The 26,794-nt window shown below is 36.7% G+C and overlaps 1 protein-coding gene across 2 annotated transcripts in view; it reads right to left on the bottom strand.

Moving 5' to 3' along the window:
* Window positions 1–26,794, bottom strand: part of Nup98-96 (nuclear pore complex protein Nup98-96) — a 610,292-nt gene that overhangs the window by 421,950 nt on the left and 161,548 nt on the right. For both annotated transcript variants that reach the window (XM_090395312.1, XM_090395313.1), the window contains exon 8: window positions 16,225–16,397. In XM_090395312.1, the coding sequence (XP_090251438.1) occupies window positions 16,225–16,397 (173 nt within the window). The remainder of the gene's footprint in view (window positions 1–16,224; window positions 16,398–26,794) is intronic.

Below are 26,794 nucleotides of genomic sequence, written 5' to 3'. Positions count from 1 at the left end.
TTCCGTGCTTTGCTGAGTGTTTTTTCTAATGGAAGGATATTTAAGTCTTATCTTCAATTTCTGATGGCACAGTCGTAATAAATAAATAAATTTTTCAGAAATCAATATAGAAAAATGATTACTGTTTAGACAAAGGGATTGTCTCCAGCCAGAGGCAATTCCTGTTATAAAAATTGGTGCATGTGATTAAGCAAAGTTACGACATTGAGAAAGGGGGGGGGTCTAATTGAAAGAAAGGATTAACTGAAGTAGACTAAATCAAGCAACGGATTAAAAACAACGGAGTCACGACTGTTAAGTATAATAAGTGGAATAAAGTAAAGTATACAATCAAAACTTTAAAAAAATAAGTAACTAAATATTACAATGCTGCAGACGACACTAAATATTACAATACACATACAAGCACTTTATATTGGTGAAATTTTGCTTGGAGAAACACATTTGGCTAGGGAGATCTTGAAGCTATGGTGGAATAAAGTTTAAGTTCAAAATTCACATAGCAAACAATGTTATAATAAAATGATGCAGCATAATGAACTACAGAAAAGGCCCAGCTAAAGTTCCATTAGAACCAATGCTATTTTAAGCTTACTATTAGACAGTAAAAGCTGAAACCTTCAACATAACAGTGAATGATTTCATGCCATATGACATCAAAACTGGGAAATAAATGAAATGGTGGTAAATTTAACAAAAGAAAATGGTAAGAAATTGTACACAAAGAATTGGCAGGAAATATAAATAAAACAAAATGAAAACATGAAATAGTACAAATGCAAACAATAATAGGAAACAAGAAAAGTATGAAATTATAAAATAAAAATATAGAATTAATATTTAATTCAAAATACTATGTAATTTAATACTATTCAAAAGTAATGTTGCATTAACTTAAATTACTATCATCAGAAATCTTCATAATAAACTACTGAAAATATATGCAGCCTGTAAAAATTTAGGTTTCTAAATACAATTAAAACCAAAAATTTAAGTCAAAAACTCAAAAATTCTAAATTGGAAATTTATAATTATTTACCTAATAAATAAAGTCTTTCAGACAGAAAATCACCACTACCCCAAAATTTTAATGACTAAACGTCAAGGATTTAAAAATCAGAACTTTAATAGAACACGACTAGTTTTGTGGGAAAGCCGACTTCGTCAGGTGTCACAGCATAAAAATATATAAAATGTAAAGACCATAAAAGCATTGCATTTCCAATATAATGGAACACGACAATTAACTGTAATAAAAGTTTAACTTGGAGAATGAGTTCAAGTTGAAATGTCACGTACATGAGTGCATGTGAATTCGCATGCGCACCAATATTGAATGGCAGAACATGCGTGTCTGGCAAACTGTAACATAGGTTACTATTTATGTGGGAGGCTTCAAGAACTATTTCTTTCGATTCCAGTATTCGAAATGACAAAGATGGCTAATGTCTCTAAAGTTCATCGTAACATTTGTGACTATTGGTTATTAAATTTCAGTCCATTTGATGTTAGAGGCCTTTAACATTAGTGTTTGTAGAAAACAATATAAGGCTTGATGAGGCATTGGCCCGAATTCTTTAGCAAGAAATGTCTCTGGTGTTCTTCTAAGTGGAGGATTGATTTTTCAGTCTGACCATAATACGATTTTGTAGGCACCAGGAAACTGAAGTTTGTGGTGTGTCTCTTTCAGATGGCTTAAAATAGACCGGAGCTTGGGTAAAGTAGTGAAAAAAAGGTCTTGATATTGTATTTCTTTAAGATTTTTGCCAGTTTTGGGGAGAAAGATCTAATATAAGATAAGGAGATGTAGGCTTTTAAATTAGTTGTATCCTCATTTGTTGGTTGATGGTGAAAAAGAAGTCTGTTTATATTTTTCTCAGAGTATCCATTTTGTTTGAAGGCACTTTGAAGGTGTTTTAGTTCATTTTTAAGCCTTTGTTCATCTAATAACAAAGAATCTGGCCTGATAGGCAAGAGTAGAGAATTGTCGGTATGCGCAGGTTTTCTAAAGATTGCAAATTCAATTTTTTCAGATGTCCTGGTTAATTTAATATCTAAAAAAGGAAGGGAACTGTCCACTTCTAACTCTGAGGTGAATTAGATATTTGGATGTATGGCATTTAGGTGATTAAGAAATATTTGAAGGTTGTCTCTGCCATGTTCCTGGAACATTTCTCTCATAGGGTGGCAAGTGATTGGAATGGATTGCCACTGGATGTTGTGAGTGCAAGCAGTTTGAATAATTCAAGAATAAGTATGATAGCTAGTGTGTGTGTGTGTGTGTGTGTGTGTAGTATGTGACCTCCTCAATGAGTCCCTGACTCCCTGGAGGTTTCCTCTTAATAATAATAATATTCAGAGTGTGCTAGGTGTGCGGTGCACACCCACGGAATAGCAATATCACCGATATTGTATTTTTGCATTTATTCCTCTTAAAAGCTCCCCTAATTGTTTCCTGGCTTTGAATGATTCCTTAAATTAAATACAATACAGGTATCCCTTGCTTAACACGGATTTGATTTTCGCAGCGAAATTAATTTTGCAGTAATCCCTTAATATATGCTGCAAGAGTTTTGATTAATGCACCTTTAAATTTACCATGCAAAATCATGCTCACGCCACGAGGCTGCTAGCCTCGTGGTCATCCAAATTCACTTAATGATCTGTGTGAGAATGTGAAAGTTTTATTTTCCCCACCAAATATGACATCATTGCTACAACCCATGGACATGGGCATTATTGCAACATTCAAAGCCTATTTTCTTAAAAAGACATTCTCAAAGGCAGTAGAAACAACAACAGGAGAAAATGCGATTACGCTCCACGAATTTTGGAAAAAATTTAACATTAAACACGCAATTGAGAACATTCATGACTCGTGGGAGCAAGTGTCTTCTAGTTGCATGAAATCTGTTTGGAAAACCTTCTAACAGAATGCACTAATGACTTCGGTTGTTTTCAAAATCCTGTGAACGTGGTCAAAGAAACCATTGCAATTGGTGAAGACCTCGGTTTTGATGGTGTTGATGCAGAAGATGTTAAAGAATTATTGGATTCAAATTCAAAAGATTTCACTGACAACGATCTTCTTGAAATTGAATGATGCACATATGAAGACAACGAACAAATGGAATGTGAAGATGAGGTTCCAAAGGAAATAACAGTCAAAGAACTGGATGGAATATTTCACAGTTTATTTAGAATCACTTAAGCAGCAAGTAACGGATGTTAATCGAAGAATGCTTGTTTGCCGAGGTCTGGAGAGTCATTTTGCTTGTTATCGTAGAATTTATGCCAACAAGAAAAAAACTGAAAGTGTTCAAACGACTCTTGATGACTTCTTTTGATAAAAACATTGCAGTAAATAATGAAGGTACAAGTATTTACTAAACATTTACTTTGCATTCCTTTTTTATCTTTCCTAAAAGAGTACCATATAAAACGAACTATTAGTACAGTAATCGATCAGGGACAAATTGTACTTTTTACCATTGATTATTAGATTTGATTAACACGATTTTGATATATGCTGTAACATCGAGTGATTAATTAACCGCGTTAATCAAGGGATACCTGTATACTACTGCTTCATGAAGAGGGCACTTTTCGACATGTAAGCATTGCATCACATTTGCGTTAATAGCCCAGGTGAGTCACAAATACTGACACCTTTGAGCCCTTTAAACAGATAAGTAGATAGCATAGCATGTTTCAAATTCTTAATGCTCCAGTGGTTTTAAACCATCCAGGTGGTAAGGCAGGGCGAATTCTGAGACAACAGTACCTAGAAATCATTGGCTGTGATAGGTTACTGTGTCAACCAATCCAAATAAATGTTATTATTTATCATGAGTTGCTGTTTTTGTTTTCTGAGTTTCATCTTTTACATGCATGAAATGTGAACTGATGTGTTTAGGACACCAATGTCGACTATGTCGGTAATATCAGTTATATATTTATAACTTTTTTGTCCATATTTAAAATGGTAAACAGTGTAGACAATCTACTGAATTTTCCATTTTCTGCCAAGGCTTTTGCAGATTGTATGATTTGATTATAGTCGTATAAATAAGTAAAACGAGTTATTTCAGCCTTTCTTTGGTTCAATCCAGAAAAATAATAAGTTCCCAAGTGATCGCTTTTTCCGATTTCTATGCGTATCATAAGGATGTACTTAAAAATTGTATCAAAATTCAAATTATCTGCGTGACTCAGTATTTGCCAATGATAATCTAATCTCACTAAGAAGCATAAAACCCTTTGTGCTTCTCACATAAATGGCACACCCAACCGAAATGGGCACGGATGCCACTTACATATATATATATTGTGTGTGTGTGTGTGTGTGTGTCGGTAATATCAGTTATTTATTTATAACTTTTTTGCCCATATTTAAAATGGTAAACAGTGTAGACAATCTACTGAATTTTCCATTTTCTGCCAAGGCTTTTGCAGATTGTATGATTTGATTATAGTCGTATAAATAAGTAAAACGAGTTATTTCAGCCTTTCTTTGGTTCAATCCAGAAAAATAATAAGTTCCCAAGTGATCGCTTTTTCCGATTTCTATGCGTATCATAAGGATGTACTTAAAAATTGTATCAAAATTCAAATTATCTGCGTGACTCAGTATTTGCCAATGATAATCTAATCTCACTAAGAAGCATAAAACCCTTTGTGCTTCTCACATAAATGGCACACCCAACCGAAATGGGCACGGATGCCACTTACATATATATATATTGTGTGTGTGTGTGTGTGTGTGTCGGTAATATCAGTTATTTATTTATAACTTTTTTGCCCATATTTAAAATGGTAAACAGTGTAGACAATCTACTGAATTTTCCATTTTCTGCCAAGGCTTTTGCAGATTGTATGATTTGATTATAGTCGTATAAATAAGTAAAACGAGTTATTTCAGCCTTTCTTTGGTTCAATCCAGAAAAATAATAAGTTCCCAAGTGATCGCTTTTTCCGATTTCTATGCGTATCATAAGGATGTACTTAAAAATTGTATCAAAATTCAAATTACCTGCGTGACTCAGTATTTGCCAATGATAATCTAATCTCACTAAGAAGCATAAAACCCTTTGTGCTTCTCACATAAATGGCACACCCAACCGAAATGGGCACGGATGCCACTTACATATATATATATATTGTGTGTGTGTGTGTGTGTGTGTGTAAAATACCAATTATGTTCATCATTTCTGAAAATTAGTACCCAAAATTAGGAATGTGTGAGCCAGTCATTTTGTTTAGAGATGGTCTAAGCGGTATACTTCAAAGCACTCTTCTCCTAGTCTTTCTGGTTATCTTCACAGATAACTAAAAAATTGCTCTCTCTCTCTCTCTCTCTCCTTTGCATATGAACTACTTTTCTCTATCAGATTTTTAATTGAATAAAAAAAAGGATAAGATGGTGCATTGGGATCAGATATCACCCTGAAAGCAATTTTCTCTCCTTAAGTCTACTTGCAAGAGATGATACATAATTTAACAATAATTGTATCAAACTAACAAATATCTGAGTTAGTTAGGAGAGAGAGAGAGAACAATTTTAAGGCTGTCAAACACAACACTAAGATTTTGATTTGATGTTTTCACTCTTCCTAGTGCATGTGCATATCAATTTTGTGGAATTTTTTTTTTCACCTAGTTACAAAAGTATGCACTAGACAATTTTCAATCCTATACCTAGCATGAACAAACAAAATTTGCACGAGGTATCGTCACAAGGAGGTCTAGATAGTGACTTTTGCCATAATGCACGGCAATATACAAGTCCAAAAGGAAGTATACTGACAGATTATAGGATATTAGGTCAAGCTGATGTGAAGAAGACTGCTTCCATATACAAGTATCCCAGTCAGATGTTTATTTCATGCTTCGGTAACATATTAAAACAAGAACATAATTTCTTGTCTAGTATAATTTAATATTAATTTTATCTCCATGTTCTAATAACTGTGCTTCACAGGCACTTTTGAGACAACAGCAAAATACCAATAATATTAAGCAGCATTTTATCAATATATATTTGGCAGTTGTTTCATTATTGAAAGTAAAGCAGAAAAATAGATGAAAGTGAAAACAAGTCCAAAAACTGAACTACTAATACAGAATGTTAAAAACACTAAGTGCAGATAAGATGTTAAAATATTTTAACAGCATATCTATGATATCATTAATTAATAATTTGAGTTTTAATTAACTTATTTTAGTGTTTTTTCCCTTTCTTTTAGGCTTACACGGTGATCAGAATACATTTTGGAAAATTATGGAGACAACTTCCTTGTTTCAGTAAAACTTTAGTTTAATATAAACCAAAATCTACACTCAACGTTTTGACCATCATATCAAGGTCATCTTCTGGAGCATATATACTATATACAGAGAAACAAACTGCACTACAATCTACATAGTTTGCTAAATGACCTCTAGTGAAAAAGAAAAAAAAAAAAAAAAAAAGAGAAAAACCTTTACTATAGCAAAGCTAGAGTCCTATTATTATCTATTGGTTACAAAATTGCATTCAGCTGGAGAGCAGCATGTTTATATATATATACATGTTAAAAACATGATTATACATATAAATTTCAACAAGTTGGTATGGAATAGTTTCCAATACTAGCTGAAGGTTGCTCATCATCGTGCATAACAAGGATTTAGGCTTAGCATGGCCTGTTCCAGCCTTAATAGTCATCGTTGAATCATTTAAGAGAATGTCCTGGTTTTCTTTTTCCCTAATGGCTTGTACTTTAAGGCTTGTTCTGGTAAGCGTTCTATTTTCATTCTTTGAACGTATTCCATTCAATTATGTTTATATTTTTTAATTTTTTCTATTACTGATTCTTGGTTTAATTCTTTCATGATTTCTTCATTTCTTTTGTGATCAAATAGAGTATATGATTATCAGTATATGCTGTCAATTCCTTAAGTATATGATACTTAAGGAATTGACAGCATATACTAGAAATATAAATTAAATCAAACTTTAATATATACTTTCCAATATTCTGGCAATGTCACGTTGCGATCTTCATGGGAACTTAAAATAAAAACACGTGCATGCAAGTACTACACAACAGCAAATGAGAAACGAAGCGAGGAAGCTACAGTTTTCCTAAAGTCCTGATGGTCCCCCCCCGGCGGGCTATATTAGGTATTCTTGGCCTTTGGGCTAAAGTTCTTCTGAGAGGCTGATTCCATGAATAGTCTTTCATATTTGAACTTGCTGCGATGTATTACTGTGGCTTTCTTCCACCTTATTCTGTGGCGAGTATCCAGAGCATGGTCTGCAAGCCCAGAGTGGCTGTACTTGTGAAATCAGACATAGTCCTTGTGTTCTGAGATTCTGATATTTGCTGTCCTGTCTGTTTGGCCAGAGTAGGACAATTTACAGCTGCAAGGGACCTGGTATACACCAGGTAGGTCTAGGGGAAGTGGTTGGTCTTTAGTGGAGTGGATAAGGATGCCAATTTTCTATATGGTCTGTAACAAGAGGTCAAGTCATGTTTTATTAGGATTTTGTTGATTTTTTCTGAGATACCTCAGATATAGGGAATGGTGATGGATTTAGAGTAATCTTTTTTGTGAAAGGGGGAGGGGTTGTGGATAACTGGTTTTAGCATTTTTTGGGGGGTAGCCATTGGCTGAGAAAGTGTTAAGGATGTCATTTAGTTCAGTGGTTATGGATTTGTCATTTGAACAGATTAGTTTAGCCTTGTTGAAAAGTGTCTTAATAACTCCATATTGTTGTGAGGGGGGGGGTTGTTGGTGAATGTATCTGCCTGTATGAGTGGATTTTCTATAAACTGAGAAAACAAAGGTTCCATCAGGTTGGCAGGTGACTTGTGTCTAGGAAAGGGAGGCTGTTGTTTTCCTCTTTTCCAGAATAAACTTGATTCTGGGTGTGTTAAGAAGGAGAGGAATGTATCTGGGCCATGTGGCCAAATAGCGAACACATCATCAAGGTAGCAAAGTCATATGGTAGGTTTTTGTGGGGCAGAGTTTAAAACTTTCTCTTCAAAATTCTCCATAAAGAAGTTGGCAAAGGGTGGGAAAGTGTGAACCCATGGCTGTACCCTCTATCTGTTTGTAGAATTTTTCCTGCCAAACGAAATAGCCCGAGTTCATCGTGAACTGAAATAGGACTGAGATATCAGGAGGAAATTTAACTTGGATTAGCTCTAAGGTTTCTTTGAGGATGACATTTGTGAATAAGGAGGAGACGTCAAAACTGACCATTATGTCATTATGTTGGAGTGTAAGGGTTTCTATACTGGCTTTGAAGTGGGTTGAATTTTTTTATGTGTGATGGTGTGTTGCCAGTACAGTCTACACATCATCGAGAGCGCTTTGGCTAAATATTTAGTTAGTCTGTACATGGGGGAATCAATGCCATCCACTATGGGACGTAATGGCACATTTTCTTTATGTATTTTTGGGAGCCTATAAATACGGGGGTGAGGGTCTAGAGTTTAAGGAGCCTATGGAGTTTTCTAATTTGTGAGTTGGTGGGATTGTATTCAATGGGAAGGTAAGTAGCCCGCTCTAATGGTAAAGCATTAAGCTTACCTGTGTAGTCAGTATGATCGAGTACCACAGTAGCGTTCTGCTTATCTGCTTTGGTGATAACTATTTCTTTGTTTTTCTTCATTTCCTGTAGAGACTTGTATTCACTATTGGATATGTTCGTTTTTGGTGGTCTTGCTTTTGTGAGAACACAGTTTGAGAGAACTAAATCACATCCTTAACACTTTCTCAGCCAGTGGTTACCCACCAAACAATCCAAAAAATGCTAAAACCAGTTATCCACAAACCACCTCCCCCTTCACAAAAAAGATTAGTCTAAATCCATCACCATTCCCTACATCCGAAGCACCTCTGAAAAAAATCAACAAAATCCTATAAAACATGACTTGACCTCTTGTTACAGACTATATAGAAAATTGGCATCCCTTATCCACTCCAAAGACCAACCACTTCCAAGACTATTCATGGAATTAGCCTCAGCCCTTAGGAACATGCCAAACCTCAACAAATTTGGATGCATGAGACTACCCCAAATTTGGGAAACATACATCAGAAGAACTTCAGCCCAAAGGCCAAGAACACCTAATATAGCCTGCCAGGGGGATCAGGACTTCAGGAAAATTGTAGCTTCCTCGCTTCGTTTCTCATTTGCTGTTGTGTAGTACTTACGTGCATGTGTCTTTGTCTTAAGTTCCCATGAAGATGGCAAAATATTAAAAAGTATATTTCTAGTATATGCTGTCAATTCCTTAAGCATTTAATAATCATGTTTAACCAACGTATAAGCCTTTCTACAAGAAGGAACAAATAGAGTATATGTTGAGTACCACAGTGGGAACGCCACTGTGGTACTCAATCATACTGACTACACATGTGAACTTAATGCTTTACTATTAGATAGGGCTACTTACCTCCCCATTGAAAACAATCTCACCAACTCACCAATTAGAAAACTCCACAGCCTCCTTAAGAAGGTCACTTCTTGGCCTGTGGAAATTACTAACACACTAAAACCATATAACTCTAGACCCCTCCCTCCGGATTTATGGGTTCCTAAAAATACATAAAGAAAATGTGCCATTACGTCCCATAGTGGATGGCATTGATTCCCCCGTGTACAGACTAGCTAAATATTTAGACAAAGCGCTCTCATACTATACTGGCAACACACCATCACACATAAAAAACTCAGCTCACTTCAAAGCCAGTATAGAAACCCTTACACTCCAACATAATGACATAATGGTCAGTTTTTACGTCTCCATCTTATTCACAAATGTCCCCCCCTCAAAGAAACCTTAGAGCTAATCCAAGCAAAATTTCCTCATTCAGCCCTATTTCAGTTCACAATGAACTCAGGCTATTTCGTCTGGTAGGAAAAATTCTACAAACAGATAGAAGGGACAGCCATGGATTCCCCACTTTCACCACCCTTGGCCAACTTCTTTATGGAGACTCTTGAAGAAGAGAAAGCCCTAAACTCTGATCCACAAAAACCTACCATATGGCTTTGCTCCGTTGATAATGTGTTCGCTATTTGGCCACATGGTTGGGATACACTCCTTTCCTTCTTAACACAACCAACCAACACCGCAGAATTAAGTTCACCCTGAAAAAAGGGGAAAACAATAGCCTCTCCTTCCTAGACAAACTAGTCACCCGCCAACCTGATGGAACCTTTGTTTTCTCAGTTTATAGAAAACCCACCCATACAGACAGATACTTTCACCAACAATTCCCCCCCCCCAACAATATGGCGTTATTAAGACACTATTCAACAGGACTAAACTAATCAGTTCAAATGACAAAGCCCTAACCACTGAACTAAATCACATCCTTAACACTTTCTCAGCCAATGGCTACCCCCCAAAAAATGCTAAAACCAGTTATCCACAAATCACCTCCCTCCCTCCCCCCTCACAAAAAAGATCACTCTAAATCTATCACCATTCCCGATATCCGAGGCACCTCGTAAAAAATCAACAAAATCCTAATAAAACATGACTTGACCTCTTGTTACAGACCATATAGAAAATTGGCATCCCTTATCCGCTCCACTAAAGACCAACCACTTCCCCTAGACCAACCTGGTGTATACCAGGTCCCTTGCAGCTGTACATTGTCCTACTCTGATCAAACGGGCAAGACAGCAAATATCAGAATCTCAGAACACAAGGACTATGTCTGATTTCACAAGTACAGCCACTCTGGGCTTGCAGACCATGCTCTGGATACTCGCCACAGAATAAGGTGGAAGAAAGCCACAGTAATACACCGCAGCAAGTTCAAATATGAACGACTATTCATGGAATCAGCCTCAGCCCTTAGGAACATGCCAAACCTCAACAAATTTGGATGCATGAGACTGCCCCAAATTTGGGAAACATACATCAGAAGAACTTCAGCCCAAACTCCAAGAACACCTAATATAGCTCACCAGGGGGCACCATCAGGACATTAGGAAAACTGTAGCTTTCTCGCTTTGTTTCTCATTTGCTGCTGTGTAGTACTTGTGTGCACGTGTCTTTATCCTAAGTTCCCATGAAGATGGCAACGTGACATTGCCAAAATATTGGCAAGTATATATTAAAGTCTGATTTAATTTATATTTCTAGTATACGCTGTCAATTCCTTAAGTATTTAATAATCATGTTTAACCAGCATATAAGCCTTTCTACAAGAAGGAATAAATAGAGTATACGTTGCAGTTTTCCTCATAAACTCCATTTCTACTGTTATTAATCTTTGGTTGTCTTTTTTGTTTTATTGTCCAGATTTCACTTCCATACAATAAGACTGGTAACGGTAATGTATACTTTTAGTCTGGTTTGTTTTTGAACTAGGTTTGGTTCAAATATAGAGTTAATTACACCTGTTATTTTTAAATATTTTACAATTTTTACATTTATATCTTTTTCATTTTCATATGTGATCATACATCCTAGGTAGTTAAATGAATTCACCTTTTCTAAGATCTTATTATCTATTGCTATCTTAGTTCTTGCTGAATCTTGTACTTTAAAGGCCATAGTTTTTAATTTTTCTGTTGATATTATCATACGATAATCTTTGGCTATCTCATTTAGATCTAAAATAGCTTTCTGTAAGTTATCTTCAGAATTTATAATTATTATTTGGTCGTCGGCAAAAAGGAGAGTATTTAAGTTCACAGTAGGAGAAAGTTTAATACCGTGATGGAAAATAAGAATAATAATAATAATTACACCTGTTATTTTTAAATATTTTACAATTTTTACATTTATATCTTTTTCATTTTCATATGTGATCATACATCCTAGGTAGTTAAATGAATTCACCTTTTCTAAGATCTTGTTATCTATTACTATCTTAGTTCTGGGTGATTTTTGGTGTTTCTTGTGTGTGTTTTTCCTTAGAAAATTGGTTTTATTGTATTTAAAGTATATTAGAACGATTTTCGTGTTTTTAGAGTATTTTGTGTGTCTTTATAACATATTTTATTGGGGCTGTTGCCGCTAGAGGGATTCGTAGTGTGTAGTGTTCGTAAAAGCTCCATATAAGATAAGTATTATTTTCAGTTATCGTTGATAAATTTATTTAATATTGCGTAGTTTTGTTTGTCTTGCGTCTCTTAGTGCATCTTTTTGTGTGTTTTTGGTGCGTTATAATTTATAATTTGATAAAATACGTTGCAAGTAAGTATGGCTCCAGTACGAAGGAAAATGGTGGCCAGTAATGATGGTTTGCCATCTTTATCAAAGAATGGTAGTATAAAAGAGATGATTCAGTGTACTAGCTGCGAAATGTACGCTTTGCGGAGTGCGGTCGGAGTGTGGTTAGATGATAATAAAGGAGTGAATGTGTGTAGAAAATATAGGGAGAATGAGAAATTGAAGAGTATTTCGCGTGAGGGTGATATTTTTGTCAAACTTCAGAATGAAGAAAATAGGGATATGACAAGAAACGGCGAGGTTGTACCAGAGAATTGTGAGAGTGTGAATGTAGAAAGTGTGAATGATAGTATTAATGGTTTTACTGAGAATAAAAAAAGATGAGATAGACGCAATGAGTGAGATCGCGTTGTTGAATGGTGCGATACAAAGGGCAAAACAGCAACTAGAGCGTATGAGCAAAAGTCGACTGAATGAACCAGCCAATAATAAAAAGTATGACGGGAAAAATAGATGTATGAGTGTGAACATGAACAAAATGAAGGATAGAGTGCTGTATGGAGACTCGTTAGTACAAGGTGTGATAGTAGAGGATTTGACAAAATCGTACCAACCTGGTGCGACCATAAAGGATGTAACTGAGTCTATTAGAGAGCAAAAGGAAAGGGTGAAAGAAATGATTGTTGTGGCAGGTACGAATGATTTGAAAGGAGACAAAATGGAAATGATAGAAGACCTGAATGAATTGTTTGAGGTAGAAAAAGAAAAGAGTGAGAAAGTTAGAATGATTAGTCTTTTGCCACGGTATGACAGTGAAATGTTTAAAAGGAGGGCCATAATTGCGAATGACTTTATGCTTGGGTTATGTATGACGAGTGGTGTGGAATTTGTGGAAGTGTGGAGTGAGTTCGATGGGCGAAAGGATCTATATAAGATGGATGGCTTGCATTTGAATGGTTACGGTGTAAGAAGACTTGAGAAAGTGTTGCTGAATGTGGTGGATGTGCAAATTCAGGGAAACTAGATTTATTAAGAGGGGGGGAGTAGATATACAGTCCTTAAGGAGGCAGTTGAATGTAAGAATGAATATAATATGCCCGAGCAAATAAGGACAACAAATCAGAGTGGGATAGTTAATATAAGGCATCAAGGTAGGGTTGGGGCTAATGGGGGTCTTAAATTCATGTACACAAATGCTAGGAGTATTAGGAACAAGAAGGAAGAGTTTTTGGCCATGGTTGGCACTTTCAGCCCACAGGTTATTGGTATTAGTGAAACATGGCTGACTGTAGATGATATAGCTAGTGGGATTGAATGTGATGGGTATAGTGTGTTCAGGAATGACAGGGAGAATAAAATGGGGGAAGGAGTATTGTTGATGATAGCTGATGAGCTGCAGCCAAGGAGAATAGAAGTTGAATTGCAGGATAGAGAAAAGAGCACATTTGAGGCTATTTGGTGTGAGATTGTGGCTAGCAGAACTAAATATACAATTGGGTGCTGCTATAGACCAGGTGATGGAAAAGATGGTGGTGACAGTATGCACAAGCAAATAGAAGAAATGAGTGGAAGGAGGGTGATTATTATGGGAGATTTCAACTATGGTCGCATTGATTGGAGTGAGGAGAGGACACATGGGCGGAAGGAATTGGATTTTATGCGGTTATTATTAACCATCTGTGACAGCATGTAATGGAAAATACTAGGGGTCAGAGAGTGCTTGACCTAGTAATTACATCTGAGGATTTGGCTGTAACAAATATAACCACATTCTCACCAATCAGTGAGAGTGATCATAGGGTCTTGACTTGGGAGGTGGCTAAAGATGTAGAATTTTCAATTAAGACAGGGTACGTGTGGAATTATTGGGCTGGAAAGTATGACAAGCTTAGGAGTTTGATTGGTTCAGTGCCATGGCATGTACAACTGCAAGGACTAGAAGTCGATAGTGCATGGGAGGTAGTTAAGAAGTGTTTGCATGAAGCAATGGCTGACTGTATACCTAGAGTCCGAATAATAAATCAACTAGGGGCTAAATGGATGAATAACACCATTAAGCTTGAGCTGCAAAAAAAGAAACAACTATGGAGGGAATTTAAGGAGAAAGGTGACCGGCAGGCACACGAACGGTATAAAGCGCAGGCCAGAAGGGTAACGAGTGTGGTAAGAAAAGCAAAAAAAGATTACGAAAGAACATTGGCCATGCAGGCTAAAGAGAATCCTAAACAGTTTTTTAGATATGTAGCAAGTAAAAGGAAAAATGTACATGGCAGAATGATTTTAAAGAATGTTGATGGTAGGGAGGTAACTGAATCAGTTGATATAGTTGAGTTACTGAGTGAGCACTTTGCAAGAATATATCATCCAGGTGGTGACATTGCAGAAACGAATGTACCAGTAGATTATACAGGAATTGCGGTGAATGAAGTGGAGGTGAGTAGTCTATTGCATAACCTCAATGTTAATACATCTGTGGGATTGGATGGTATACCAGCTCGTGTTGTACGAGAAGCAGCTAAAGAATTGTCAGTACCCTTGACCATTTTGTTTAATTTGAGCCTCGGGTCTGGGTTAGTCCCGAGGGGGGTGGAAAGAGGGGGAAAATAGTTCCACTGCATAAAGGTAGTTCCAAGACTGCTGTTGTAAATTACCGACCGATTAGCATATCAGGAATCACTGTCAAGGTCTTAGAGAAATTAGTCAAGAAAAGAATACAGGATTGGATAGATGAAAATGGGATATTGTATGGGGGACAACATGGTTTTGTGAAGGGTAGATCATGCCTCACTAACTTGCTCACGTTCTATAACACAGTGACAGCTGAACTGGATAGGGGTAATGGGTTTACAGTAATACTACTGGACCTTGCCAAGGCTTTTGATAGGATAACACATAGAACCCTAATCAGTAAACTGGAGCAGATGGGGATAGATATAGGGTTGGTGAGATGGATAGGAGGGTGGTTGAAGGAGAGATACCAGAGAGTGGTTTATTCAGGAGTGGAGTCTAAAAGATGGCTTGTGACTAGTGGAGTGCCACAGGGCTCTGTTCTTGGACCACTGCTTTTCAATTTGTTCATCAATGATATAGGAAAGGATTTGAGAGGAAGTGTTCACTTGTTTGCTGATGATGCAAAGTTGGGTAGAGCAATTATGAGTGCACAGGATGTCAAAATTTTACAGGATGATTTGGATAGTTTGGAAGACTGGGTTAGGAAAAATGGATGTCAATTTAATGTGCCAAAGTGCAAGGTTATGCACTTTGGGGTGAAAAGAATAGCAGCAGTATAAAGCATTGCTGGAACCGAACTCCAGGAGATTGATGAGGCCAGGGATTTGGGAGTGTTGGTGGATAGAGAATTGAAGTTTAGGGGGCACATTGTAAAAGTGACTAAAACAGCTCACCAAATCACTTGGCTTCTGAAAAATACTTTAACATGCAGAGACAAACAAGTTGTTGGTCGTCTGTATTGAGCCTTGATAAGACTCCATCTGGACCACTGTGCCCAGTTATGGGCACCAGGGTTTCTTCATGATGGGGAAGAAGTGGAAAGGATCCAGAGACGAGTGACCAAGATGATAGCAGGTCTGTGGAATGAACCTTATGAGAATAGGTTGAAGATTTGTGGGTTGCAGAAATTGGTCGATAGGCGAAGGAGGGGTGATATGATTGAGACATTCAAATTACTGAAGGGTTTCTATAAGATTGATCCAGAAGATATTTCTGAAAATATGACTGGTGGTGGGAGGACTAGGGGCCATGAATGGAAGCTGGGCAAGAGCATGGTTGACAAGGGTGTTAGAGCTAGGTTTTTTACTTGGAGAGTAGTGAATGAGTGGAATAAGCTTCCAGAGTCTGTTGTGGGTGCTATGACCGTGAATGAGTTCAATACAAGGTATGATAGATACTGTGTGAATGTCGAATAGTTGTTCTTGACATGATGTTAGGCCTCCCTCGATGAGTCTGTCGACTCCTTGGAGTTGCCCGGAAAACAATAATAATATTTCAGTGTTATTGCTATATATCTTGTACTTACTTTTGCTTGAGTATTTTGTCCAAACAGGCTTCCACCAGAAGAACCAAATGTGAATGATGATCCAGCAGAAGTTGTGGGCGTACCAAATCCTACAGGTTTATTAAAAAGGCCAGTATTCTGTTGTTGAGTATTTTGCCCAAAGAGACCACCAGTACCCACAGAGCCAAATGTATCTGTAAGTAATATAAACTATAATTATTGAGCCACTAAAAAGTATGATGAATGAAATGTAGTTTATGAAATACAGATAATAAAAATAAAACATAAATAGAAACCACAAGGGAGCTGTTTTGAATTTCAGCAATGTTCAAACAGTTCCTGAGGATAAAGATAAATTTGACTACACAGATATGAAGAGCCACTTCAGTGGCTCTTATAAGAAAAGCACAATAGCAAGTCAAAGACTACATTCATTATGATAATCAATAGGGCCAAAATTTGGACAGTTGTGATTCCTGTTCTAAGATGAATATCAGTCTGTCACATTTAATCAAGAGGTACTGAACAAATCAGAGCTTTCAAAAACATTTCATCTAATTAATAAAAACTAGAGCACATTGAAAATAATGAAGGATGCTCAAAAAAGCACAGTTTTTTCCTTCTCCCCTATACTTCCATAACCTTAACCGATCACTAAAAAGGTTAAGACCTTTTTAGTGATCGGTTAGTGATCGGCACCCCCTTGAATCTAAAAATAATTTCTCGCACCCCTTTGAAAAATTTGTTTGTATTTCTTTATTTAGGAAATTAAAACTATTGCAAGATAATTTATTTATTGAAAAATAAACACATACATTTACACATACATACAAAACAATATCTCTATTTTTAATGGCTATGTTGTCGTTGTTTATTCATAATAATACTTTTGAAGCGAGGCTCCTTTTTTGAAAGAGCCACACATGAGTCATTACTTGCATTTAAGCGATTTCTGGCTTTTGTTTTTATGTGCAAAACTAATGAAAATCCCATTTCACATAGGTAGGTGGTGGCAAATGGTAAAAGTGTCTGCAATGCTGCTTTTGTCAGCTGTGGATAAGGTTCTAACTGTGTACACCAGAATTGTTCTAAGTCCAATTTTTCAAATTCCATTTGAATACGTGCATTGGCTCATATTTCAATAAGATCGTCTTTTATTAAATAGCGCTGTTGTCAATCGAATCTGGGTCAAAATTTAGAAACTTCTCTCGCACCCCTGGAAATGCTTTCTCACACCCCAGGTTAAGAACCACTGCATAAATAGGATCATTCAGTTTTCTTTGAGGAAAGTGTATATATATTTGTTTTATAAGAGACACAAAAAAATCAGACTAAATTGAAAGAGGAGGAGATGCTTCCTCAGATTCCACTATAGGTTGTATTCAAGTGATTTCATCTATAACAAAATATGAAATATAGAATTTCACGACAATGGACAAAAATATAGATTTGAGAGAGGGGGGGGGGGTCCTCCTTCAGAGTTACCTCTACAAGTTGCACATTTAAAATGTATAATTGTTTCCAACACTAAAGGTCCAGACAATTATGAACAAAGTAAATGCCAAAATCAAATAGCATAAAATGCCACTGATGCAACATTTACTTCAGTCAATGTTAATTCTGAGAATTTATTCTTCTGATGTTCTGAATAAATAACAGGTATTCCATGAAAAAAAAAAAAAAAAAAAAAAATCGCATAAATAACAAATGAGGAAAGTGATGAAGCAGAAGGTTGGCTGTGGTTCACGAGTGGTTACTTAGCTAAATATTAATAAACGCAGCAACAACACAACCACTAATTATTAGAAAAAAATACCAATAAAGAAGCCTCCTTAAAGTATAGCTAACCTCCTACTTCCTTTGTACTTGGGCTAAACTTATTTCATTTAAGTTTTTTTTTTTTTTTTTTTTTTTTTTTTTTTTTTTTTTTTATGGTGAAGTATTTAACTGACTCTGGGTAAGTCAAAAATCCATGATTCAGAGACTGTGGAATCAATTCCAACAGTCATAAACAGCATCCCAGAGATACAGTTAAGGAAGGCCATGGGATACAACTGTAGCGAGTGACAAAAATCTCTGATTATCTGTTTGCCGAAACAGGAGTGCTACCCTGAATCAGTGGAAGTATCTACTTCCACTGTTAGTCTTCACAAAGGTGGTCTCTGAACTAACTGACCAGTAGTCTACATGACCATATCCACATCAACTGGACCCAAGACCGGTAATGTTTACAGACAAGTCCCAATTTGCACTATAAATCAATACCAGGCATGCTCTGACCTAGACAGAACCATGGATATTATCATCCCTCTAATATCAGTGAAAGGGACACTTATGGTGGAGGTAGTGTGATGATTTGGGAAGGCATCTCATTAGGAGGATGAACTATCCTGAATTTGCTTTCTTAAAACAATGAATGCTGACTTATAGAGACGAGGTCCTGGACCCCTATGTTCATCAGTATGCAGGTGTGATGTGGAAGACATTTATTCTGCCAGATGATAAGGCTTGTCCTCATCAAGATAAGCTTGTGAACCAATATCTTCAAGAGACTATCATACATGTGGACTGGCCAGCCACTTCTCCTAACCTTAATTTTACTAAGCATGTCTGGGTTGCTCTATGTAGATGTGTTACTGCTCTCAACTCCTTCCCCAAAACCTTAAAAGACTTAGAAGAGCTTTGCAAAAGCAATGGTTCTTATTACCAACTGAGCAGGTGAACACAATTATAAACAGTATCAAACATCGTGTCCACATGGTTAGCCTAGTGGCTGTGCGCTTTGTAACCTCATGCCTGGGAAGGAGTATACCAGGTTCGATTCCCGTCAGTGAAGTGAGGAGCTGAAGGATCTTCCTCAGTCATAGACAAGTTAGCCAGTTTTGGGAGTGGGTAGTAGGGTTATTTCCACCAGTTTATCCTGGGGTTTTTCATCCCACAAAGCAGGCAAACCAATTAAACAGGATACACCGGGGCATAAGGCTGACCACCCTATCCTGTGAACGGTTTGAGGTCCAATGATTAATAAACCCTCAACACTGCAAGGTAAAAGAGAGTAAAAAGAAGAAAAAAGATGAGATCAAACATCGTTGTGAATGCTGTATTGCTGTGAAGTGCGACCATCTTGCTTTTTAAGGCAATCTGACAATCTTATTTTGACCTCTTGTTTTTGACCAGTGTTCATGTGCCCATTGTTACCGAATTAAACCATTTAGAATTTTTGTGGATGTTTCTTTCACATCTCATATCATATGGCTTTTCACCAAATTGCATAAAAATTCATCATTCAGTTTTTGAGTTATGATTTTTCTCTTTGTTCCTTAATTTATGGAAGACAGTGTAGATAGATATACAAAAAAAATGATGGGCAGTAATAACTTCCTAAGCTAAAAAAAAAAAATAATAAAATAAAATAAAACAAAACCAAGTTCCAATTAAAAATTAACAAAACCAAAGACTTACATTAGATTTTTAATGGCATAAAATTTTTGGCCAAGTATCATCATCAGTATGAATACAACATTATGCAAGGCATAAGTAACAGTGAATACTCAACAGTGATAATGTGTTAGCTATACATAGAGAACAGTGTTAAATCTGGAATGAACACTTAAATTGTCTTTCAGTGTTTCATTCGGGATTTAACTTTTCGAGATGCAACATCTTCTTGGAAATAAAATGACTTGTAAATAGATAATAGTTGAATCTTTGTACATATATAGTATTAATAGTCTTTTCATGTAAAAATTTTATGTATAAGATTGGCAATGGTCCTTAAATAACGACAAGAAAATATAGTATTGTAAAGGCGACTTTGTAACAAGAAGGTCAAAGTTTAGCATAAACAATTGTAATCCGATTAATAACATGACTCTGGGCAAATTGCGATACAAACCGAATGCACGTGTAAACTAACCTCGCGAAGACACAATGAGAAGAGAAGGTGCGATGTGCAAAATTTGGGTGGCGTCTGCAAAATCAATGACGTAATAAGAAGAAAAGACGTGAAGCCTATAAAAGTTTTAGCGACGTTAGTTTGAGGCTTCTTTTTGGTGATCATTTTTCAACTCGTTCAGGTTTTGGGTGTTGGCCATCCCCTGCAGTTTTCTGTGGGTAGTTGCTTTGAAGTGACGGGAATGAATAAGTGTCATTCGGTGGCAACGATGTGGCTAAGTAGCGGGCTTGTCCAAGCATAGTATTCCATGCGACGAGACGAACAGCGAACGCGAAGGTTTCGAGTAGCTCCAAGTGCATATTTCCGTCTGATGGGTTCCTGAGCATCAGGTTAGAAAGAAGCATGTATCCGAAGAATAACCGATTGGCCAAGACAAGGAACAAAGAATCGAAGGACAAGGAAGCAATCGGAAGAAAGTCTAAGGGAACAGAATGAGAAATATCGTCTAATTGAATTCGTCAGGCTGGTAAAGTAGAGTTTATGTCTTATTGTATAATATAATATCTTGAAGCCAGGGTGAGTAATTGTGCGTAAAATTTATAAATTGGACTCGTTAAAGCAGAATTCAGGACATTAGCACCTATTCCTTTAACAAAGATCTTTAGTATTAGAAGTGTAAAGTTTTAAGCATTATTGTTAATTTTAGGTCGATGAATTGTGTTGAAGTTAATTAAGGAGGAAGTGAAACTAAATCTACTTATTTTTATTAAGTAATTGGGATATGGGCAGGTTGAAATTTTGTTATATATTATCTGATGAGAAATACCCACTGTGAACCTTATCTTGTGTGTTAATTTAGCTAACTTATTTAATTTTGAGGACCTTTCAATTAGCCTAAGTTTTGCTTAACACGTATCATATTTAGTATGAATAAATTTCTTTGTCTTTTAACCCAAAATACATGTCTGATCATTTAAGTCAATGCACCACCTGCTTTAATTATAGAACCTGTATATGTAAGAAGTGTGGGAGTTTAAGATAGGAAACAGTTACGATTGCAATTAAGAGTAAATTAGTAAGGGCTTGAGTAATTCTGATAGTTTTGGAAATCGTGATAATCTGTGAATCATATCTCTGACAAGAAATTCTATCTTGTATAGGAACTAAGATTGCACAGCTAAACAAATAAATTCTCTTAGTTCCGAAAGGATTTGATACCAGATTTTCAATCAGGGAGAAATTGGATCTAGCTTGAGGCATTCTCTTTGTTTGAAGGTTTTGCACGCGATTCTAAATTCTAGGATAGGCTACGGAAAATCATAGGAGCGCAGCAGATAAGAACTTAATTGGAGTTTTAAAGTAAAATAAAAATTTTGATATTTAGAAGGAAATTAAATAAGTTTAGTAAGGAAGTGATTACAATAGAAATTAATAGAAAAAACGACGTTATAATGGCGCAGCCGACAGGATGTAGATTTACATAAATTAAACATAGCAAAATTAAATTTGTAAATCTAAATAGGTCGGTTTTGACTTAAGATCAGACAATTTTGATGCAGGAATCTATTTAGCAATGATAGGCAAGATATTATCGAAAGTTTGTAAATCTATCTACAAGTATGAGTCTACCATCTAGATCAAACATGGATGACAGAGAATTTTTCAGGACCATCAATCCTCAACAAGCTATTCTGCAGTTTTCCAGAGAAGAGAATGACGATGTCTTAGCTTTCTTTAGCTACGTCGAGGAAGGCAGTGGACGGACTTCTAACTTTTGATCTTGTTGCATAGTAAGTTGGTGGGGAAGGCTAAGAATTTCCTCTATTCTTCCCCCATACTTAAAGAAACACTAGACTATGCAAAATTCAAGGATGTCCTCATCTCTGTTTTCTAGGCTGAGAAGCCTTGGTCCAAACTTATGAAAATTACAGAGAATGGCACAAAATGACCATGAGAATATGACTGACTTTTATCACAGGTTACTGACCCTTGCTCACACCCTGCAAATATCTAACGAGGATAAGCCTCACCTGGAATGGGCAGTTCAGACTGGGAGTGAAGCAAGAGCGCAGAGAAACAGCCTACAAAAAGAAAGTAACTAACTTAGAGGAGTGCCTAAATGTAGTGAGAGATAAAGAGCAAATGCTTGGTGACCTTGGTCCTGCATCTGCTATTGGCTGTGTAAATCAAATTAAGAAGGAAGACAATTCTGATAATAACTCCAAGCCAGAGAAGGAATCTCACTAAAAAAGGGAGAAGCATAAGAATTTAGATAGACGTGAGGGAGATAAAACTGATTCCGTCAACATGAATCAAATAACAAATGGAGTGTTTGATATAAAAGAGATCCCATCGATAGTTCAGAGAGAGAGGTCGAACACTTACAACAATTTGAGGTAAATTTGAGGGGCATTTTTTCTTATACTTGTTGGCATCTTTACAGTGATCTACAACACTTCTCCTGACCATGGTTCTGACATGTGCCTTTGGTCCACGGCTCCTTATTCGTTATTCGGAGCTGTCCACTTGGGATTCCCTCATCTGCCACCTGAGTGATGCACTCGGTATGGGGAGGTCACCCCCCAAGCCTTTCATACTTAGGATGAAATATTTACTTATTAAAACTTAGTACTGTGGTTATTACATGTGTTTGTTTAATCATGAATTTTCCACAGGTTTCATTGTACAATAAAGAACAAAATCTATTCCTTATATCATACCAAAACTTCATAGAATGCGAATTTAAAGAAATTCTCTTAAATTCTTAATAATAAACTACTCGTGACTCAACATCGTGATGACACCCACATACCCCCACATAGTTTCTGTTCCCAACAGACTCTGACACACACACGCACAATCCTGTATTCCAGATGATGATCTTTGTGCAAAGGTCAAGCGTTTGAGTAATTATTTTGAATTTTATTCATTAAAGTTATTACTCCAACATAGTAATAGCGTCCATAATTACTCTATAATGAACAATAAATTACATTGCTTGCTTTAAAGCTATTTCTTTCTTAACCAATATTACATACCAAGAATGTGTATACACAGTCACTCATTAGAAACTACAATGCTGGTCCTAGCAAGGTTTAATTATATGCTTCTGTCCATTCTCCTAATGAAATAAATTAAAGATACCAAGAAATTATATACGTGGTTTAATCCTTTATCCAAGTATAAGCAAACAAGTTTGCATCTGAATTATTTTCAGGGCTGGGGCAACTCGTGGTAAAATTGTATGACTTCACATCACTTGCCTTAGTATCCCATAATGCAAAGCACATATCCTTCCAGACATGTATAATGCTATGCATTATGGGAAGAGTCACCACCCAGACCGGTTTCGACCTTTATTGAGGTCTTTTCAGTGGGAGCCAGACCTAGAGGTGATACCACTTGGGTAAAAGGATTAAACCAAGTACAGTATATACTGTATTTTTCCGTGTATAAGAAGATACTTTTTTCTAAAAATTTCAGACAAAAATCGAGGGTTGTCTTATACACGGGGGGGGGGGGTCATAACCGGTTGAGAAACCCACAGTTGCCGTGGCGAAACTGCCAGTACCTTCTCTCTGCAAAGAGACTTCTGCCAATCACTAGTCTGTTAATTCTGTTGATCGACATCATTAATGGCTGATTCTAAATAAACCAATCAGAACTCTGAAAGCATTCATACGTCTGCAACTGGTTGGCGGGGAAAGTTAATGCATTAACAATATTTTGAGCACTGCCCTATAAAAATGTCAGGGAAAAAAAAAAAAAACGATTGTCATATTCTTCAGAATTCAAATTAATAGTCAACTACGCAAAAGAACATGGACATAAAACTTCAGAGAGACAGTTTGAACCTCTTCCCACTGAGTGTATGATTAGAGAGTGGAGAAAACAGGAAGAACAACTACTCAAGATACCAAAAAAGAAGAGAAAATCAGCAAAATGGCTAAATTTGGAGAAGAGGCTTAAGACCTTGGATTATGGAACAACGCCAGAGTGAGATATGTGTGTCAACCAAGCTTATTCAATATGAGGTAAAAAGGTTTGCAAGAGAAATGAATATTGTTGATTTCACAGGAAAGGCAAAATGGTGCTTCAACTGAGGAGAGAAGGGTTGGCCATGAGACCACGAACCAGAAAATGATATGTCCGGAACTGAGAGATGATGCATAATTTCTTAGTATGTATCTTAAAAATATTACCTAATTACTAAATATACTTTTTTTTTTGTTCGCTGGGCATCTACAGATGCCATATGGTCACTCCGATGCTCGATGATGTTCCACACCAGGCCTCGCCATGTAGTCCTGTTGTTTGTTTTACTGGCAGCCTCAACTCTCTGAAGATCAGGAAGATCAGTCACTCCACACATGCCATCCATCCATCTCATTGATGGTCTACCCCTGCCTCTTTTTCCAGAAACTTTACCTTCTATTACTGTTCTGAGAAGTCCTCCTTCCATCCTTTCTATGTGTCCAAAATATTTTAACTTTCTTCTGTCAATATCCTTAAGGAGCCTTAAAGTTCTACTACTCTTTTCTAACACCCATTCATTTGTACGCCTTTCAGTATATGATATACTCAACAGCCTTCTGTAACACCACATCTCAAAAGCAGATCTGTTTCTTATCTGACTTCTTTAGGTTCCAAGTCTTGCATCCATAAGTCGCTGTTGGAAAAACAACTGCATCTAAAATCCTCAACTTTGTTCCCATGGAGATAGATCCATCCTTCCAGATTTTAGACAGATTTCTGACTGATGTTTTAGCCATTCTTAACCTTTTTCTGACATCTTCTGAATAGCAATTCTTCACATTAATAATGGATCCCAGGTACTCAAACTTGCTGACTTCCTCAATTCTTTCTCCATTAAGATACACTTGTTTCTCAAGAGCTTCTCTGTTTGTTTTTCCTTTGAGAACCATGATCTTTGTCTTGCTAAAATTGAGTTGAAGTCCTCTGTTATTACTGATCTTGTTAACTTTGCCAAGAATTAGTTAGTCCTAGTTCTTCCATGTCATTACAAAGGAGTACCGTATCATCAGCGTACCTCAGATTACTGATCACTCTACCTCCTATTGTAATTCCTGTCCTGAGCTCATCCAATGCTTCACGCATGATGTCCTCTGCATATATACTAAATAAATGAGGAGAAAGTAAACATCCTTGTCTTACTCCTTTTCCAACTTGAAGCCAGTCAGTCAATCCAACACCTGTTCTTACTGTAGCTTCTTGCTCCTTATACAAGTTAGCGATCAACCTGATAGTGTGTTGAGGAAAACCGATTCTTTTCATTACTTCCCACAGTTTCACATGCTCAAGACAGTCAAAAGCTTTAGAGTAGTCTAAGAAACACATTACCAGAGGGAGTCTGAATTCTTTATGTTTTTCTATGATCTGTCTAAGGCAAAGGATCTGATCTCTGGTGCCCCTATCTTTCCTAAAACCTGCTTGTTCCTTGGGCATCTCTGCCTCAACTTTGGCCTCAATCCTATTTAGCATGATCTTTAATAAAATTTTGCTTGCATGAGACATCGAACTACTAGTTCTATAATTCTTGCATGCCTTCTTATCACCTTTCTTGTGTAGTGGTATGAAAACTGACTTCTTCCAGTCTCTAGGCCATGATCCTGTCTCCCATATCCTTGTAATCAATCTATGAAACACTCTTATCCCTCCAGCCCCTGTGGCCTTAATTAACTCTACTGGGATTTCATCTGTACCTGGGGCCTTATTGCTGTTGAGCTGCTTAACTGCTCTTTCAACTTCATGCCTAAGTGGAGGAGGTTCCAAATCAAAATTTTCTTGGTGGGAGGACTCCACATTTTCTTTATCCATTCTGCTGTACAGTTTCTCATAGTATTCTTTCCATCTGATTTTGATTTCCAACACTTGCTAATAATGATCCATTCCCGTCTTTTAAGAAAAAAACTTGTGCTTTAAGCCACAAACTAAATAAAACATCCTTTTATAATTATGCCTTCTCATCTGGAACTCTATTTCTTCACATTTATTAGTATAGAACTTTTCTTGTACTGCTTGATGGCTCTTCTAATTTCTCTATGTAATCTCTTGTATTCTTCGGTCCCTGTTGTCTCTTTGTTTTTCCAACCGCCTTCTTTTGATTATCTCCCATGTTGAATCTGATATCCATGGGTCTCTTCGTTTTCTTATTGGGCCGAGATACATCTTCGCTGTATCCTGTGTTATCATCTTGACTCCTTCCCAAAGCATTTCTGGTGAGATTTCCTCATTGGTCTCCAAAAAATCATCCAGTCGAGTTGATGTTTCTTCTGTGAATCCACTAGGAATTACTCTAACATCCAATCTAGTGGAATGAGCCTGACCCGGAAGTTTTCGGGTATTGACAAGTATGCACATCAGAGATGCTTGTCTTCCACCGCTGGAGAGCCAGGATGTAATCAATCTGGTGCCTTGACCTATCAATGTTAGATGTCCAAGTATAGGTCCGTCATGGATGTTTCTGAAGGCAGGTAATGGTAATAACTAATCTGTTAGCACGGGCAAATTCCAACAGTCTTTCACTATGGGTGTTACGTTCACCCAGACCAAACATGCCACACTCCAGCCTGACTGTCATACTCTTTGATATATTTTTTTTAAATATACTTTGAATATTTAAAAAAATATCAAATGTGCTCTGTTTTATGTTTAAAATATTGATTTCTTAATTTT

Source organism: Typopeltis vanoorti, chromosome 7, assembly GCF_054136105.1.
Source record: "Typopeltis vanoorti isolate ZY-2024b chromosome 7, IOZ_Tvanoo_1.0, whole genome shotgun sequence".
NCBI classification, from domain to species: Eukaryota; Metazoa; Arthropoda; class Arachnida; order Uropygi; family Thelyphonidae; genus Typopeltis; species Typopeltis vanoorti.
This window is presented reverse-complemented; position numbering and strand designations above follow the sequence as displayed.